At 33.4% G+C, this 17,767-nt stretch overlaps 1 protein-coding gene across 4 annotated transcripts in view; it reads left to right on the forward strand.

Moving 5' to 3' along the window:
* The window catches only part of LOC145667096 (uncharacterized), a 96,132-nt gene that overhangs the window by 36,503 nt on the left and 41,862 nt on the right, over positions 1-17,767 (forward strand). For 3 of the 4 annotated variants that reach the window (XM_081734823.1, XM_081734824.1, XM_081734822.1), the window contains exons 7-8: positions 2,814-2,944; positions 15,271-15,408. In XM_081734823.1, coding sequence (XP_081590949.1) covers positions 2,814-2,944; positions 15,271-15,408 — 269 coding nt within the window. The remainder of the gene's footprint in view (positions 1-2,813; positions 2,945-15,270; positions 15,409-17,767) is intronic. The other variant, XM_081734825.1, reaches the window with a different exon arrangement.

The raw sequence follows: 17,767 nt of genomic DNA on the forward strand, positions 1-17,767 counted from the left end.
ACATTTTCAGATATTGAATGCGAGATTCCTGTACATGGATTCGATCTAAATAGTTGATTTTGACATTTAAAAAAAAATAAATAAATAAAAACAATTAAAATAATTTTTCATAAAATGGTTGCATGAGTATGATTCATGTTAATTTGTGTTGGTCAGAATTATAATAGAGAGTTTACGATATTCAATTACAATTTATTTCTTGTATTTTAGCTTTCAAAAAACATTTTAACTCCTGACTTTTCAGTAGAAAAAATAAACTTGTACTATAAACAAATATTGTAATGAAGAAACTAATTCATTGTTGCCACAACAAATTTGTATCTACTTACTAATATTTTAATTTTTTTATATCCACCTTTTGTGCAAAATTATTATTCCTTCCTTCTAATGAATTCCTTTTTAAATATGTCCTTAACTTTAAAACCAATAAAATACATATATAAAAATGTATATCTGCAAATAAAAACAAAAATGATGTAGATACTTTGCTTTGCGTATATGTATTTTCCTTATAAGTCTACAATTTCGGCACCTATGAGATAGTGGCACGTATTTATTTTGTTTATACATAAGCGTGTAATAGAAAGAAAGCCTTAATATATGATATATATACAATACTAGGTGGATTTGTTTCTTCCTCTTGTACAGAACTACAAAATGTTTTTTCATAAGTAGAAAGTAGTGGATTTTTAATTTTTGTCGATAAAATTGTTAATAGTATCATCTTACTCTTTATCTAGATTTCTTTTGTCATATTAAGACTCGCGTTTTTGGCTCTAATATAGTAAACTTTGAAAACATCTTTGTCTTTCAATTTGCGAGTTGGTCCGATGGAGTTATCCTGAGATGAATATTTTGATATTTGCAGATATTTTCGGGTCTTAATACCAACAAGGAAATGTAGGTAATAGTGGAATGATATTATGGATAATTTTATTAACAAACTTAAAAAATTTAATGACACTTTTTACATATGAAAAAATTATAACATAATATTATAACATTTTATATATGGACCCTTTCATCTTTTTGCTGCTAGCAAATTAGGCAAAAATCGAGTGGTGGTTTCCCGCTGCTTTCCACCCCGCAGTATCCCAGCCGTTAAAGCCACACAAAGTTTATACGTACGTATTTTATTGATTTTACCGTTAAAGACATAAATAAAAAGTAATCCATTACAACGGAGGAATAATAATCTTTTGTACAAAAGATGAATACAAAATAATTTTAAACATCACTAAAGTGGATACAAATTTGTTACGGCATCATTATTGCTTTAAGACTATATCGCATTTAAATGCACAGGATTTTCTGCTGATATGGTGTGGAAAAGAAGACTCATGGTTTAACCTGTTTTTATTGATAGTATGAAAACCAGATAATACTAACCTGAAGTATAAACCATTAATTTATATTAGTTTAATAAGTTCATTTTTAGGTTATATATAATAAATAGAAAATAGGTGTATAATACTTCCATAGAGTGTTGTACTGGTTGCAGTACTGAAATACACTGATTCTTACAATTTATTTTTCGCTACTGAAGTGCTATAACTTTTAATGTGAATAGGCAATATGTTCACAATTTAGCTTAATTGAACATCCTGAGGAAGAGCATTCATTTACATACTAGAAATATAAACGAGCAGATTAAAAATTTGTTGATCATCATCAGTACAGGAACAAATGAAGGTCAGTATTGCGATAAATTTTGGAATGTGCTTTACGTTCAATTAATTTATTATTATTACTAGCTGAACCTGCGCTCCCTACACAGCACATCATTCACATATGAGCATGAATCCCCTTATCATTCCTTACAACATCTGTATATGTCCCTTTACAGACACAAGTGAAGGACGTCTTGATAAAAATCGGCAAGGGGTATCATAAAGGGGAGATTTTTTTCGATTTTTTCAATATCTCACACTGTTTGCAAGATTTGAGCCTAATGCGGCTGGAGTTTCTAATTCATGTATGATCTGATCAGTGTTTTCTTTCTTCTTGCATGCAGTATGTAATAAGCAAATACATTACACATACAATTAATTATAATGTCAGTGATATATGGTGTTCATTGAGCAAAACGCTCCAAACAATAAAGATTCATCTTAAACTGGAGAAATGGTTATCCTTCGTTGTTCATTATCATTTGGACATGAAACAAACGCCTGAGAGATATACAATACATGTATACAAATGTGTGGTCTCTGAATGTATAACTCGTAGGATATGATGCTTTACTTTTTAAAATCGCAATACTTCCCAACGTATCGCTAAAAATATAATAAAGAAATAACGGCCATTTTTAAAAAATAAATTCAATTAGAACTGAACAATCTACACAAAATTTGCAATTGATTACTGTAAACGGCATCTTTCTAGAGCGTGTAGTTTCCGAAATATCATTGTCAAAAGAATTGGCCAAAAACATATACACGTCCACAAACATATAAACTTTTATTGACTACAAACTTATATACCTGACTGTTTTATTTTGCACAAGAAGTTCCAAAGCTAGAATGTGTAGTATTCAGACATTGTTGTTCTTGTTGTTGTTGTTGTTGTTCTTCTTCTTCTTCTTCTTCTTCTTCTTCTTCTTATTATTATTATTATTATTATTATTATTATTATTATTATTATTATTATTATTATTACTTGTTTTACTTTGCAGTAAACACTTCCATATGAAAAATGTATATAACCTCTTGTAGAATCTTGTATTTTTCATAGTTGCATAACTACATTGTTTCAAGAGTAATTTATTCAACGTTTATTTTAAAATAACGATTATTATTTTATGTTCCTTTCAGCAATGAAAACAAGGGTAAGAAAAAAGTAAGTAGTAAAGGTAAAAAGGCAAAAGCAAGCCCGTCCAATACTACTGAAGAACCAAGTAAACGATTATTAGAAAGCATTGAACGTGTTCAGTTATATGAAAAAAGTAAGATTTTTTTTCTTTCTTTTCATTTTAAATTAGAAATAGTTAATTGAAGGGCAGTAAACTTTAAAAGTTAACTTTCGTTCATGAAAGTATCGAAGGGACAGTCAGAAAGTTCGCCTAATGTTGTAGTTTTAGCATTTGTGATAGAATCACAATGACTATTGTGCTGCCAAAATGTCTTGAGCCGTGGCAAAAATGTGAACTAAAGCTCACCCTCACACACCCACGCGTTGAGCCAATAAGGGTTCAGCTATTGCTAAGCGAGAGAAAGCGAGTGGAGTTCCTTCAGCCGATAGCAGCGCTTCCAACGGAAGACTACGGATCATGTCAATGTGGCATTAGAATAGTACAGTGCTGTTCTTGCGTTGCTTAATTATGAATTTGACAAGTGTGAACAGGTTATAACAAACGGTGTAGAAGTAGTATAGCTGAACGGAGGAAGTGTGCGGTGATCAGTTGACGTAATTTCACAGATCGAGCAACGCGCAAATATCAAAGTTTATGTACAAATTGGAGAAAATCTGCTTCAGAGACTTTGATAACTTTAAAAGCTGTTTAACACCATCGGATGTTTTACTCCTCCCAAAGCTAAAAATGAGCCTCAAAGAGATCGCCACCGTAGGAGAGATGAAAATCAACGCAACTGCTCAACTTCGGAAGATACCAGAGGACGACTTTCGATCTTGATTCCAGCAATCAGAGAAGCGGTGGAGCAAGTATGTTTAAATCCGACCGGGGGCGGATCCAGGACCGACTTCTGGGGAAAGGGTGGGTTGTCATACTGCTACTTTTAAGGGCTCCAAACTTTGGGATGGGTTTTATTTATATATATAAAATAAGACAGTTTCCTCTTCTGGGGGGGGGGGGCAATTGCCCCGATCGCCCCCCTGGATCCGCCCCTGAATCCGACGGTGCCTACTTTGAACGTGATCAAGTAAATGTGTGCTTATATTATGATAATAAAGAGCTACAACTAAATTCCGGGAACTTTCTGGCTACTCCTCGTATTTGGAAACATGTCGAGACACTTTCAAGTTTTTTAAACAGTAACAATGTATTATTGCCTATATGTACAGGTTAAAATTAGTCAATTATCTTTGCTTTTCAGAAACTAAGGCAAATTATACTATAATAAATTGAGGAATAAAACAGCTGCTTCCTTTTAGCAACTGTTTTCACAAGAGTTTCCACTACCAACAGTTGCCAATTGAATGAAGCTTCGACTTATCTAGGTCTGGTTTCTATGTTATAAATTTCTCTCTTGGAAAAAGGTGGTTATACCACTGTAATTTAAACTTATTCATATAAGTACCGCATGGGTCATTCCATGTCAAATCACCTAATTTTAAAACATGACCGTGCATCAATGTCTCAGATTCTCTTCAAATTTGTTTTTTATATATAAATACAAACGAAATTATGCTAAATTAATTTTTTCCGATTTTTTGGATGAGAAATGGGCTGGGGAGAAATTTTTGAAAAATGTGAATTTTGTTTCAATTTCACTTTCCGGCACTCAGTATCATGAAACTAAAATTACCCTAACTTCCTTATTTTTAAAGTTATTGGGCTCATCTAGGTGTCAAATGAAAGCTTAATTTTTGCTCTTTCAGTAGATCTTAAGTAACCTTGCAAATAATTACACTGTCAAACATTAATGGGCATACAAAGGAAATTTCAGGGTTTTTTACAAATTGTGTCGTTGCTCAGAAGTTAGACAACGATGAAACTTTTGAAAGTTTTTTTGTACATTCATCTTAACACGTACATGGTATGGTTAAAAAATAAAGAGGGTATTTTTGTAATTATTATTTTTTATGTACGGAAATATACAGTTTTAAGTTTTGTTACAAATTCTGTCATTGCTCATAAGTTACAACTATAACATTCTTAAAGCTTCTTTTTATAGAATCATTTTATCACTACATGATATGGTTAAAAAATAAAAAGGGTGCTTTTGGGATTTTTGCAATTATTATTATTATTATTATTATTATTATTATTATTATTATTATTATTATTATTATTAGTGTTTTACGTATACAGAAATATACAGATTTACTGTTGTTAACAGATTATGCCTTTCCTCTGAAGTAGCGATAGCCAATTCCGGAATTTTTACTTTCCGGATTCCGGAAAGTACAATCGGAAAATATTCGGAATTCGGAAAAAATCCGATTTTGGAAAAATTTGGAATTCGGAAAAAATCCGGAAAGTGAAATTTCCGATTTCGGAAAATTTTTGGCCATCCCTACTCTGAAGTGACAACTCTCACACTTTAAAACTTTTTCAAATAATCATCTTAGTAAATATTAGGTATGCTTAAAAATAGAACAGGTGTATGTTTAGATTTGGTATTACTATAATATATATTTTTGTACTTTAACTATGAATTTCAACTTTTTTCCCAATTGTATCATCGCTTACAACTATCAAACTTTTGTAACTTTTTGTAGAATTAGTTTGCATTTACTAGGTATGATTAAATAACAAAAAGGAATACCTTTCTTTTGTAACAATCTTGCGGTTTTGTGAATGGAAAATATGGGCCTAGCAATGTAAGGGATTGAGTGATTATTACAAACCCTATCAACAGAAATAAGAAATAATAGACTAATGTACATAGATGAAAACAATAAACATACATACCAGTAATACTTCTTAGAATTACATAGATTTACATACAAAATGTTGTGTCCTATATTTCACAGCTTATTCTTTTCATTGATGATAAATATGTCTTCTTTAATTTTGCTTTTAGTTGCGTAAGTCCGGGCTGATTGGCTTGTAAGAGATGGAACAGGAGCTTTCCAGATGATATTTTCAAAAGGTATCCAACAAAAGTTAATTTTCTGGCCAGTAGAATATAGAAGGCCCAGAGCGATTCATTAATTACACTCTGACGTACCAAAAGCACACTTTTTATTTTTTAACCATATCATGTATGTGCCAAGATGATTCTATTTAAAAAGTTTCAAAAGTTTCATAGTTGTAACTTACGAGCAATGACACAATTTGTAACAAAACTTAAAACTGTATATTTCCGTACATAAAAAAATAATAATTACAAAAATACAAGAAACACCCTCTTTATTTTTTATTTTTTAACCATACCATGTACGTGTTAAGGTGAATGTACAAAGAACTTTCAAAAGTTTCATAGTTGTAACTTTTGAGCAGGGGCACAATTTGTAAAAACCCTAAAATTTTCTTTGTATGCCCATTAATGTTTGACAGTGTAGCCTTTTGCAAGGTTACTTAAGATCTACTGAAAGAGCAAAAATTAAGCTTTCATTTGACACCTGGATGAACCCAATAACTTCAGAAATAAGGAAGTTATGGTAGTTTAGTTCCATGATACTGAGTGCCAAAAACTGAAATTGAAGCAAAATTCACATTTTTCAAAACTTTCTCCCCGGCCCATTTCTCATCCAAAAAATCGGGAAAAATTAATTTAGCATAATTTCGTTTGTATTTATATATGAAAAAAATTGAAAAGAATCTGAGACATTGAAGCACAGCGCTCTAGGTGATTTAACATAGAATGACCCGTATGTAAAAAAAAAAAAAAAAAAAAAAAAAATGCAACTAAAAGAAATCAATCTTGGCTATATCCTATGCCAGTGGTTCCCAACCAATGTATTACGATACGTGTATCGCGCAGCCCCATAGGGTATGTCGCAAAATTTAGAAGTTAAAAGTGATGCATTTAATAATTAGGTAAAAATCAATTTTGAGACAGGCTACATCAATCAATACCTGCATCGGCAGAATAATACTTAGTACTATATAGGGTCACTTCATTATGGAAACTTATAGTCTTAAATACATACTCTTTCTTTCTCGTTTCGGCTAATTAAGGATTACGTTATTTAAACTGTTTTCTTCGGGCTTTGACGTTTGTCTAGTATTCCTTCATTCGTAGTTGCTGTTGCTTCTTCCTCTCTTCAATCCGTGTTCTCCCATTTGTTTCCATCTTCTGCTTCGGTGGAAGCATTGGTGTTCTTGGCGTTTTTTTTCTGTTTTACATCTTTATAATTTATACTATCATTAATAAAAATCAAACAAGTGTCGCATTGTCTTGAGCTTGTACAGTACAGTATGTCGGCAGTCAAAAAAAATTGAGAATCACTGCCTTATGTTGTTGAAAATATGTGTTCAGTATTTCTCGTGGGCTAGCAATCTTTCGAGGAAATAAGAATGAAAGTCAGGTGGTATAGGAAAGGTAGATTTTCAGTTTAACATTACCGAAGTTTGTGGAATACTGAAGTCCCATATAACAGCTGTAATAATGAATAAATAATTTCTATAAACAGAGATATGGGTAAAATAATGTTTGTACAAGTACGCAATTAACACAACTTATTAATTTTCATATTTACTATTAACAGGGTGTCTATCGGTCACGAAAGTCACGAAAGTCATGAAAAAGTCACGAAATCAGAAAACGGTCATGAAAGTCAAGAAAAGTCACGAAATTTAGCTTTTGGGTCACGAATTTTTTTTATCTGTACAAATATAAGTGCAGACCGGAAAATTTTGTTCTATAAAACGTCAAAATTCACCACCAAGAATGCCTATGGTCAGCTTTCGACGCTACCAAATCGCAACCAAAGTATGCTTCTATCGCATGTATGAAAATTCGACCTAATTTGTACTCAAATTTGCACTTGAGAATGTTACGAAATTTTATGGTTTGGTTAAGAAAAGGTCAGGAAAAAGTCACGAAATTTCATTTTGAAATTTTAGTAAGGAACAAATGTACTTACAAAATTTGAAAATTAAATTCATTTTTATTAAAAAAAATAAATTGATTTATTATTTTGCATCGTCAATAAGTTCAACTAACATAAGAGAATTTTGCGATTATTAGTCAGATACAATAAGTAATTTAAATTCATACGCAAGGAACACATTTATAAATACTGTAATTATTAACCTTATTTCTGTTCCAGATATTTGAAATTCATAATAATTTCAACGATTAATGCTGCAATCTTTGTCCAATATTAAAGAGAATGAACATTAAGGGATATTTCTTACTTCATGATTCTAAGTATGAAGAGAATACACTTCTTCCTCATATCAAAACTAATTAAGGAGCACATCAGGGGTTGAAAACAAGAAAACACAATCATATCTGTTATGTCAAAGCATTTATTTTGACAAAAACACAGTAGAAAAGACATAAATATTTTACATAAATAAGCTTCAAAAATAGAAAGGCTTAAAAATCCGCCCTAAAAATCCGCAAGTTGATGCTAATTATGTGCTAAATTATTTACGTATAACATTTAAAATTACTGAAAAATTTGAAAACAGAAGAAGCAAGAATGAAATTTGTCTTTTCACTGATGTGCTTATATAATAAATGAGTTAAAGCCAAATATTGTATATATATATATATATATATATATATATATATATATATATATATATATAAAAGATATTTGAAGGAAGTTAAGAAAATATTGGAGTTTGTTTTTTGTATATATTTGTATGAAATGTTTTCTTTTTATGCTTAGAAATATGAAGTAAGCAGGTGTCTTAACCCATGTTTCAATTTAAACATGGAAAAGAGTGCGCCAGTGGAAATTAAAATTATTTAAATTTCAAAAATCTGGAACACAGATAAGGATAGTAATTATATTCAGTTGATTTGAATAATTGGTTGAAGCTTAACGTACTTTTCAGCGTCAGGCTAAATGAGACATGGATCGACTGACATGAACTCTCACTGGGAATCGAACCTGGGTCTCCCACGCCATAGGCGAGTTTACTAACCAATGCAAGAGGTATGCTACATAAAAGTAGGTAGTGACTTATCAGAACCCGGATAAATTTGAGTCATTGTCAAAAGTTTGAGCACACTACTGATTTTTCAGAATTTTCCGTAAAAAATAAGGCATGTATCCGTAGCGAAATCCAATTTGTTAGACTTGTTCTGTAAGATAAATTAAGAAATGAAGAAAGTAAAACATATGGTCCTGTTTCCACTTAGAAAAGTTTATTACGTATATTTGTGTTCAATGAAATGCGACCCTTTGATAAGAGCTTTACAGATTCCAGGTATTTGTTTGGTTAATTTATCTAACTTTTGCGAACCTATACGACTCCAGTAGCTCTGAAGAGCCTCCCAAAAATCTTCAGTATTCGTTGGCATCTATTTACGGACTATCCTGTCAAATTCATCTTACAAGAATTTGATTGGTAACAAATCCAGTGACTGTGGTGACTATTCCATTTGTTGGCGATGTAAACGTCTTCTTTGCATTTTAGATACTTACTTCATAGATGGAAAGGATGTTTAGGATGAAAATCCTATTTCATTTTATTTGGTCTTTATAATTATACGCAGTGCACGAATTCGTGCGTATGAATAAGACTCATCAAGGTATAAAGATACATAAACATACATAGTTGTAACATACATATACTGATTACATTAAAATACTGGGCTACAGCTACGATAGAAAAAATACAATATATATATTTAATACTATCAGTGAACATGTACACATCTAGAATTCATTCACGGAATAAAAGCAGTGTTGAAACAGACACGTTTTCAGTAATCTCTTGAATTCTCCTCTTTGTTCTGTCATTCGAACATATTTAGGAATTTTATTATGTAATATGATACCCATAAATGTTGGATTCCTTTCGTATAACCTTGTGCGATGCTGTTTGCTGGGGATTTTATCCTTATGCCTGGTATCGTATTTATGGGTTGATGGTGTGTTAAGTAATTCAATGTGTTTTAACAAAGAGCAACATGCGAAATATGTATAGAGAGGGTGAAGGCAATATTTTAAGATTCTTGTATATTGGTCTACACGAGTCGTTTATTTTGCTCCTGTTATAGTTCTTAAAACCATTTTTTGAATCACGAACAACATATTACTTCCTTGGGAACTTCCCCAGAAGATTATGCCGTATGTTAGAAAAGGCTGAAAGAGTCCGAAATATAAGTTATGAAGCGTGTTTAGATTTAAAACATATTTGATAAATTTTAAAGCAGAGACCATTCATTTTATTGAGCTTTTGGGCCAATGAAGATTAGTGGCGAAGCGTACTATGAGGCCCTGAGGCCGGGCCTACCCTGTTTTCTACCGTATATTTTCTTTATTTTTGATTTCTTATAAAATAAAACAATACTTCAACATTTCGGATTTTTCGGTAAAAAAAAGTAGGTTGGAAAAACTTGGGAGACCCTTCCGTCTAAGCCTCATCAACTCGCTAGATAGATTTATGGACTATGCTGCTCAGGGAGCGAAGCTATTATCGCTGGGGTTACATGCATTGTTGGGAAGGTGCGATGGCTTGCCTCTGGGAGTTTTGTTTTAACGTTAAAGGCATCTTTCAATGCTAATCTGTTATAAAATGATTTCTTTAATACAGAGTAAGAATTTTCTGTGTAGAATTATGTATTTCTATTAGTGATAACTTGTTTAATTTAGATGTATACTCTCAGGAGTTATTCAGAGTAGCTGTTTTTCCCCTACTGGGGCCTGGTCCACAATAGCTTGTAGAATATAATTACGTCTGATACATTAAACATATGTATAAATTTAACAAACGCTACTGTACAGGGTAAAATAATAATATTTATGTGTAATTTTAGATAAGTTCTCCATTTTATAGGATCAGTGGGGTATTTACGATTTTGTTTCGAGGGATTCTGCTTATTTCGGGAGGGGCTTTGCTAACTTTATTCCTGAAATGTGAGAATTCTGCAGTATATATAAAACAATAAAAAGTTGTGATAAAATTTCGGTGAGTGCTTAAAACCCGAGGCCACCCCCTTAAATATACCACTGCATAGAATATAATATTAAATATCTTGCGTGGATTCAAATGAAGTTCCTTCTGAGCATTAGCATTTCTAGTAAAGTCTATCACGTGATGCGTTAATTAAATCCAGTATTGTGCCTACTTTAATGTGGGAGGTGCAAGTAACAAATACTTATCCAAGAAATTTGACAGCTAACTCTAAGAATGTACCCTCTTTTCCTCTCCCTCCGTTTTCAAATATGTAGGAAATGAAAAACAGCAAGTGAGGAGGAAATTCCCCTCATCTCTCCTGCAAATCCCAGAGAGAAGAAAATATGAACTGCACTTCAAAATATTTGTAGTGCAGCTAAATGGAATATTAGTTTATCGGACCTGCCCTACTTGTAAGATTACGCTTCGCCACCGATTAAGATATGTGTGTTTCCCAAGAAAGATTGTGATTGTAGTACAAAGTTACTGACCCAAATCTGCGTTCTTGATGGAATTCCATGCTTCACTTAAACGTTGTGAAACACGTTTTTGTCCATAATTTCATTAATTCGAATTAAATTATCAACTTGGCAATATGTAACGTATCCCCAAACAGTAACGCTACCTTTTTTGTGCCTTACTGTAGATATTACACAGTCGGAATGAAAGCACTTTTCGGGACTATGATGCACAAACTTAAGCATTGGAAGGCGAAACATTGGAACGTAGACTCCAGAGTGCCTTCTTCCGCTGTTCATGGATCCAGTCTTTATTTTGTTTTATTTTATTTTATTAATTATTTATTTATTTTGGTCTAGGAGTATCATTTTGTAATGTTTCCTCGAAGTAATGGCTTCTTTACCGCAATTTTACCCCTGAGACCATAAGGCGCTGGACCACCGTCCTGTTTAATACCGATTAGAAATGGCTCTTACATAGTTCTATTGGTTTTTCCGGGGCGGTTAACGTCTATTTCGTTTGGTAGTTTTCCCAGAAAACTTGTACTTAAGGAAAGTTGTTAATTTTGGACGATCAGTGCGTTTCCGTATAATAGTTACACCACTTTGTGACTACCTTTCAAGAATCGGACACATTGCTCCGCCCTATCACTGAGTGATTTTTCGTAGAGAATGACTCTTCTATCAAAATAACAGCTTCGACTCTTAGTTAACAATTTCTCTTCCGTAATTTTACAGCATTTGCATGTTCTTCACACTATTCAACTGGTTCATGCGAATGAAAACAGTAAGGTCACATGTCACAGATTTGCATTCATTTTGATCATATTATGACAAAATTGAATAGCGCATACACAACTGTTCGTTGAAGTAAAGGTATAACTACTGACAAGGGTTCATACACATACCACTAGGTATTGAAACGATGCATTATCAAAACGTGACGTTAGTTGTCTGTTAATTAGTTATCTGTTTATTGCTAAGCAGTTTTCCTCGATATATTTTTCTCGATGTCAACAAGATAATATAATGAATTTTCGCATTCCTATATGAAATATGTTGTTTATTTTCAAAAACGAGTCTAATAAACATTGTTTTGCATGGACACAGAGTCTTTTATTTGGAAAATTCTGAAAAATCAATAATATCACAGACTTCTCACAATGACTTATGTATACTCAAAGTGCCTGAGAAGTCACTCCCTATTTTCAAATTATTCTAACTTCTTAATTTATGAACAGATTTTTATGAAACGGTATATTTAGAATAGCAATCAAGGTTCTGTTCGATATCTTTTCTTTCCATTTTGACTTAAAATGTCGCCTGTGTTAACCATGGAAGAGCAGGCCAGAATAACAGCTCGATATGAAGTCTGGAAATCTGTTGCTTGAGTGTGAAGGTAATGGAGGGTTGAACGAAGAATCTATACAACACTGGATGCAAAAACAGTTAAAAATTGCCACCAAACGTTAATAACAAGCAGTGTTGCTGATGCAAGAAGATCGGGAAGACCGTCCATTTCGGGAAAAATGGAAAACATAACCAAAGTAATGAGATGTTTGTGGGAGCCCAGAGAAAGTGTATCAAGAAGCTTATGAAAGTCATCACACAGGCTATGCAGTTGCCACCATTCTAAGGAAGAATACTTTTTTTTTTTTTTTTTTTTAAAGCCATGGAAACCACATTACGTACTACAATTGTTTCTTGATAACTGTAACAACATAGATTTTGCAGAAATTTTCTTGGGCTGGTAGTATGATGATTGACCTGAACTGTTTTACATCATTTTTGTAAATGATGAGGCAGTGTTTCGTGTTAGTGGACTTGTGAATAGACGCAACAGTTCTTCCTGGGCGCGTGATAATATGAAGATGTGTTTGGAAAAAGCACAAGATCGTAGAAGTAACGATATAGTGTGGTTTGACGTCATTTAAACTTATTGGTCCTTTCTTTATGAGAAATACAATGAATGATATGATCAAAACTCGTGTGTGACCCATAATTTCACAGAGAAGTAAATCACAGCTTCTTTTCAGGCACAATGGTGCTCCTACACATTACGATAACGAAGTGCGGAAATGGCTTATGGTAAGTTCTCAGCTCGTTGATTGAGCGGCGTGGTACACCTGAATGACCAGCCCGCAGTTATGATTGTAATGCCGGTCCTAGGTTCGATACTTAATCGTTCCTGTTCGGGAAAGCCATTTATGATTGGAGTTTGTTTACGTAACGAAAGCCAGATATAATGATATTGGGATTCGAACCTTGGATCCCTCTTGAAGTCTTCCTTAACATCATTCATTTGTCAAAGACTGATAGATCCAATAAGGAACTGGTAAGTAAACAAATATTCTCACTCCTACGGTCCTAGGATTCGAGCGTTAAACATCAGAGGCATAAACCGTTTACCCACCATCGCTGTTGCGTCAGCTCCAAGATATGCTGCTCGCTGACTGTAAGAGAATACAAAGTGGGACAGCAATGCATGATCTACGCCAGATGGATAGTGAGAGACGAAAGTAATGTTTGAACTTTTTTGTTAATGGGTACCTTACCTTCTGATAAACACTTTATGCCGCATACACTTTAACTTATACACATTGAAGTTCTAAAAGGAAATATGACTTATTAAACACATTTGGTTAGCACTATCATCATTTCATGAATAATAACAAGAATTTTAAAGTAGCTCTATATTATCACTCATTTTCACTGTATTGATTACATATAAATCAAAAATAATAACATTTGCAAATTGTGGATAATATTTTACTCAATGATGTATTGGCCCAAAGAATTCGGAACGACACGAACCGCGCACGACAATTTCGGCAGACGTAACGGTGAACATCCATACACGTTCATGAGGAAGATTTCATTTATATTGTCACTTGAAGATGATAACTCGATGGTTTCGGCGACTATGCCGTATACAATTCACTGGTCCACTATTTCATAAGGATGAGTTTTGCATCATCTTCTACAAGTTTCCTCATTCAAAGAAGTCAACTACAACTGGTGAAGAAGACGATGCTCTCCTTGACATTGCGACTTGTGAATTGGAGTAGTTAGACACTGAAACTTTACGTATGTCTATACTTTAAGTGGTCAGAGACTAGGTACCCTGTGCTTCACATGGTGGCTAGGAAAACACACACGCTTCTCCTCACGCCTCACATAGTTGCCAGTTCACAGCGCAAGAATACACTGACTAAGTTAAAATATAGTTCGTAGAAAATATCAAGTTTTTGCTTCATAATATTGCTAATAACATATAATGAATGGTTCATAGGTTAATAGAAATCACATTGAAAACACTGATTGTTCGAATAAGTTGTATAATCGACGATTATTGATAGACTTCACATTGTCACGTAAAACTCTGTCATCGTCATGAGAGTTCACTACATGGGCGTTTCTTTCGAGGGTAGCAAAATTTTTCTTCTTAATATGGACTGACGGGAGGAAGTAAGACTGTCTGGAAAAGTGAGGTACCTTTTGGGAGAGAAATTCCTGAGCTTTGTTCTCCTTCAACTGTTGATTAGTCGCATTTCATTTCCAAGAATTGATGTTGGAATAATACGAGGGTTGGTTTAAAAATTCATGCCAATCCATACCGTTACACAGTCCAGGTTTAAAGCCTTGTGACTTTTTTTCTTCTTAGGGTGATCTAAACGAGAGGTTTACAAGAGAAAAAAAAAACGCAGTTTGGACGAATTGGAAGCAACAATAGTCGAGGTGATCAGTAACATTCCACAAAATCTTCTGCAAGTGGCAGTGGCAAATGTAGAAGTTTGTTTAGGGAAATATGTTGCCTTTGAGAATGCTGGTGTTCATGAAATTATAACAAAACCAAAACCTCAAATAATTCTTTCTAAATATATTAGTTTCATAAAAATCCGTTCAAAAATAAAGAAGTTACAATTATTTAAAAATAGAGAGTAACTTACCACACTTTCTGTATGTATATATTTTGTTAAAGAACTTTTTTCAAATTGACCGTACATGCTGGTATATAGCAATAATTAGAGGTTGTGTGAAAAGTGTTTAGATTCTAATGTTAAGGTGAAGTGAATAAACCGTAAACGTAAATGTAAATTTCAGTGAGTTTACCGCCACCTCTGGTTGGTTCTTCATCCTCTGAACCAAGTTCAGAAAATTCCGATTGCAGTGAATCTGAAACTAACGAGTCAAGAGATATATCACCAAACAATAGACAAGATGGAGATCAATTCAGTAATAGTAAGTACTATTGAAAAATGCAGAACGTATTGTCACAATGAAAGTATTGTACATCTTTTGAAGGTGTATTGACATAGATTTAAAGTATGTTACATTAAGGATATTTATGTATTAATACATAAAGTATATTTCTGCTTTTGCATTATATGAATGTGAAAATTGACCACTAACGCATAGAGGAGGAGAGACTGATAATCTTTTTTTAAATATTTTTTTTAAAGAAAAGTACTTGGTGCAAAAAGAATTGAACGAACAGGTGTATTTAGAAATCTACAACGCTGAACATCATTGTAGACACAAGTCACTGATAATAAAGTTGAAGTGTCCTAAGATGAGCAGTTCTCGTTGCTCGCATGAGTGATATTCCCGGAATACATAGAGCCCTACTCGCGGATCCTAAGAAAAAAGAAAAAAAAAAACTTTGGGTAAGACAAGAACAGTTGAGGGGATAATTTATAAAGCAGGCTCTTCGAGAAGTTAGTAATAATACTCCAGAGTAAATTGGCGGAAGAATAGAATCTTAATGGAGAGGTTTTATTTTTGTAGCGAGGAACTGTCGGATTTCTTAAGCCCATAGAGTTAGTTCGTTACATATAGATCCTCAAGGCATATGCAAAAGAAAGGGACAAAAGTTGGAAAGTTATTTTTAAAACGTTATTTTGGAAGTCAAGGTCAAAATTTTACATAAATTCACTGCATAGTGATATTTCGGAACTTTCCATTCATTTTGTTTTTGACAAAAGAGTCTAAGCTTCCTCATGGTTATATAGTTAAAATGCGCGTCTTCGGTATGGGAGAAGGGTTCGATTTGTGAGAGGGAATCATGTGGTTCCACGTTAAGCTGTAGATTCACGTTTCATGTCGTCTCGCTGTTGAAATGGATGCTAAACTCTAATTAAATATAATGACGAAAAGTCTAAATATAAATCGAGATACTTAAGACATTGTTTGGCGTACTTGATCGTTTTAGTTAAAAAAATATATATTATGGTTAACTCCTTGCGTACCAGTGATATCCATGGGATATCATGAAAATTTATCTCTTATTAAGTGTCTCATTATCGAGGAGATGAAACTTTTTAGTGGATGCAAGCAGGGGCGTCATTTAGGGGGGCAGGGAGGGGCATTTGCCCCCCCCCCCCTGAGTTTGAGATTTATATAGATTTTATCAATAGAGTAGTAGTAAATGAGTGAAAAACGCGAAATTCTACTTATATCAAGGGGTTTTCCCCCCTTCCCCCAAGCAAAATCTGAAATGACGCTCCTGGATGCAAGGCCAGTGTTAGTTATATTACGTATTTCTATTTAGGTGACAGCACCTTACTGACAAAAGAAAAAAAATTTGCCTCAGTAGAGGACAAACCTAAGGGAGCATTCAATTACAACACACGTGTGTTTGTTTTGGATATTTCCTTTTTGACCAAAGGTTGTAATTTAAAGACACCATCGTGTAGAACTAGTCTTCAATATATCACATACCAAAAATCTCAGAAAAATATTTCTTCGTTACGGAGATACAATGCTTCGAACAATGGAAAAATGAGCTGCTTGCGTCACGTCAGCACAGACAAGGGTTTTGGCGTGACGTACAAATGAAGGGTAAGGGGAAAAAACAAGGAATGTCCATGTATGTGCTTTTTCGGGTGCTTTGTCCTATATGTTGGTGACTCTTGTTACTATTTGAATGTATATGCCACGCATACGTAGATGTAAAAATGTCCATGTAAAAAGGGGCAAAAGATGTAACTAACCTTATTCTTCTTACGCGGTTTTCAATGTTAAATCGCAGTTTTCTCAAAAATGCAGTTTTGTGACATTCCTTCTTTTTTTCCCTCACCCTTCATAATATGGTCGTCGTTGTTTTAAGCGCACGAGTAGCAGACCGTAATTCAATCACAAATTTCGAATAGTTAGAATCATAGCATGAGCGAAAGAAAGTGTTCTCTGTAATTAGCTAGCTCTGGAGTTTTTATTTTTTTTTATTTTTTATAGAGTAATAAAATCAGTGGAAATGTCCATTGGTAATTTCAATATCTTGTTTCGAGATCGTAAAAAGGAAAAAGATTGTCTTTAGTCTCCGGTCAGTGTTGTCAACCTGAAAAAGCATAAAATTCCTTCAGAACATAAAATTTTCCTTTTTTAGTCTAAATATTCTACAATACAAATAATTGTTTTTATCAGTAATGTGAATGCTCTCCTTACGCGTGCACAAAAACTATGCCCTATATAACGATCTAAACTATCTTTTAATGGTAAATGAAAATCTGGTATTACAGCACCCATATAGGAAAATGACATCTCGAACGCAAGTGGCTAATTACGTATTTTATCAATATTGCTAAGATCTGGGAAAGGTTAT

The sequence above is a fragment of the Thermobia domestica genome, chromosome 12, assembly GCF_964235325.1.
Source record: "Thermobia domestica chromosome 12, izTheDome1.hap1.1, whole genome shotgun sequence".
Taxonomy (NCBI): Eukaryota; Metazoa; Arthropoda; class Insecta; order Zygentoma; family Lepismatidae; genus Thermobia; species Thermobia domestica.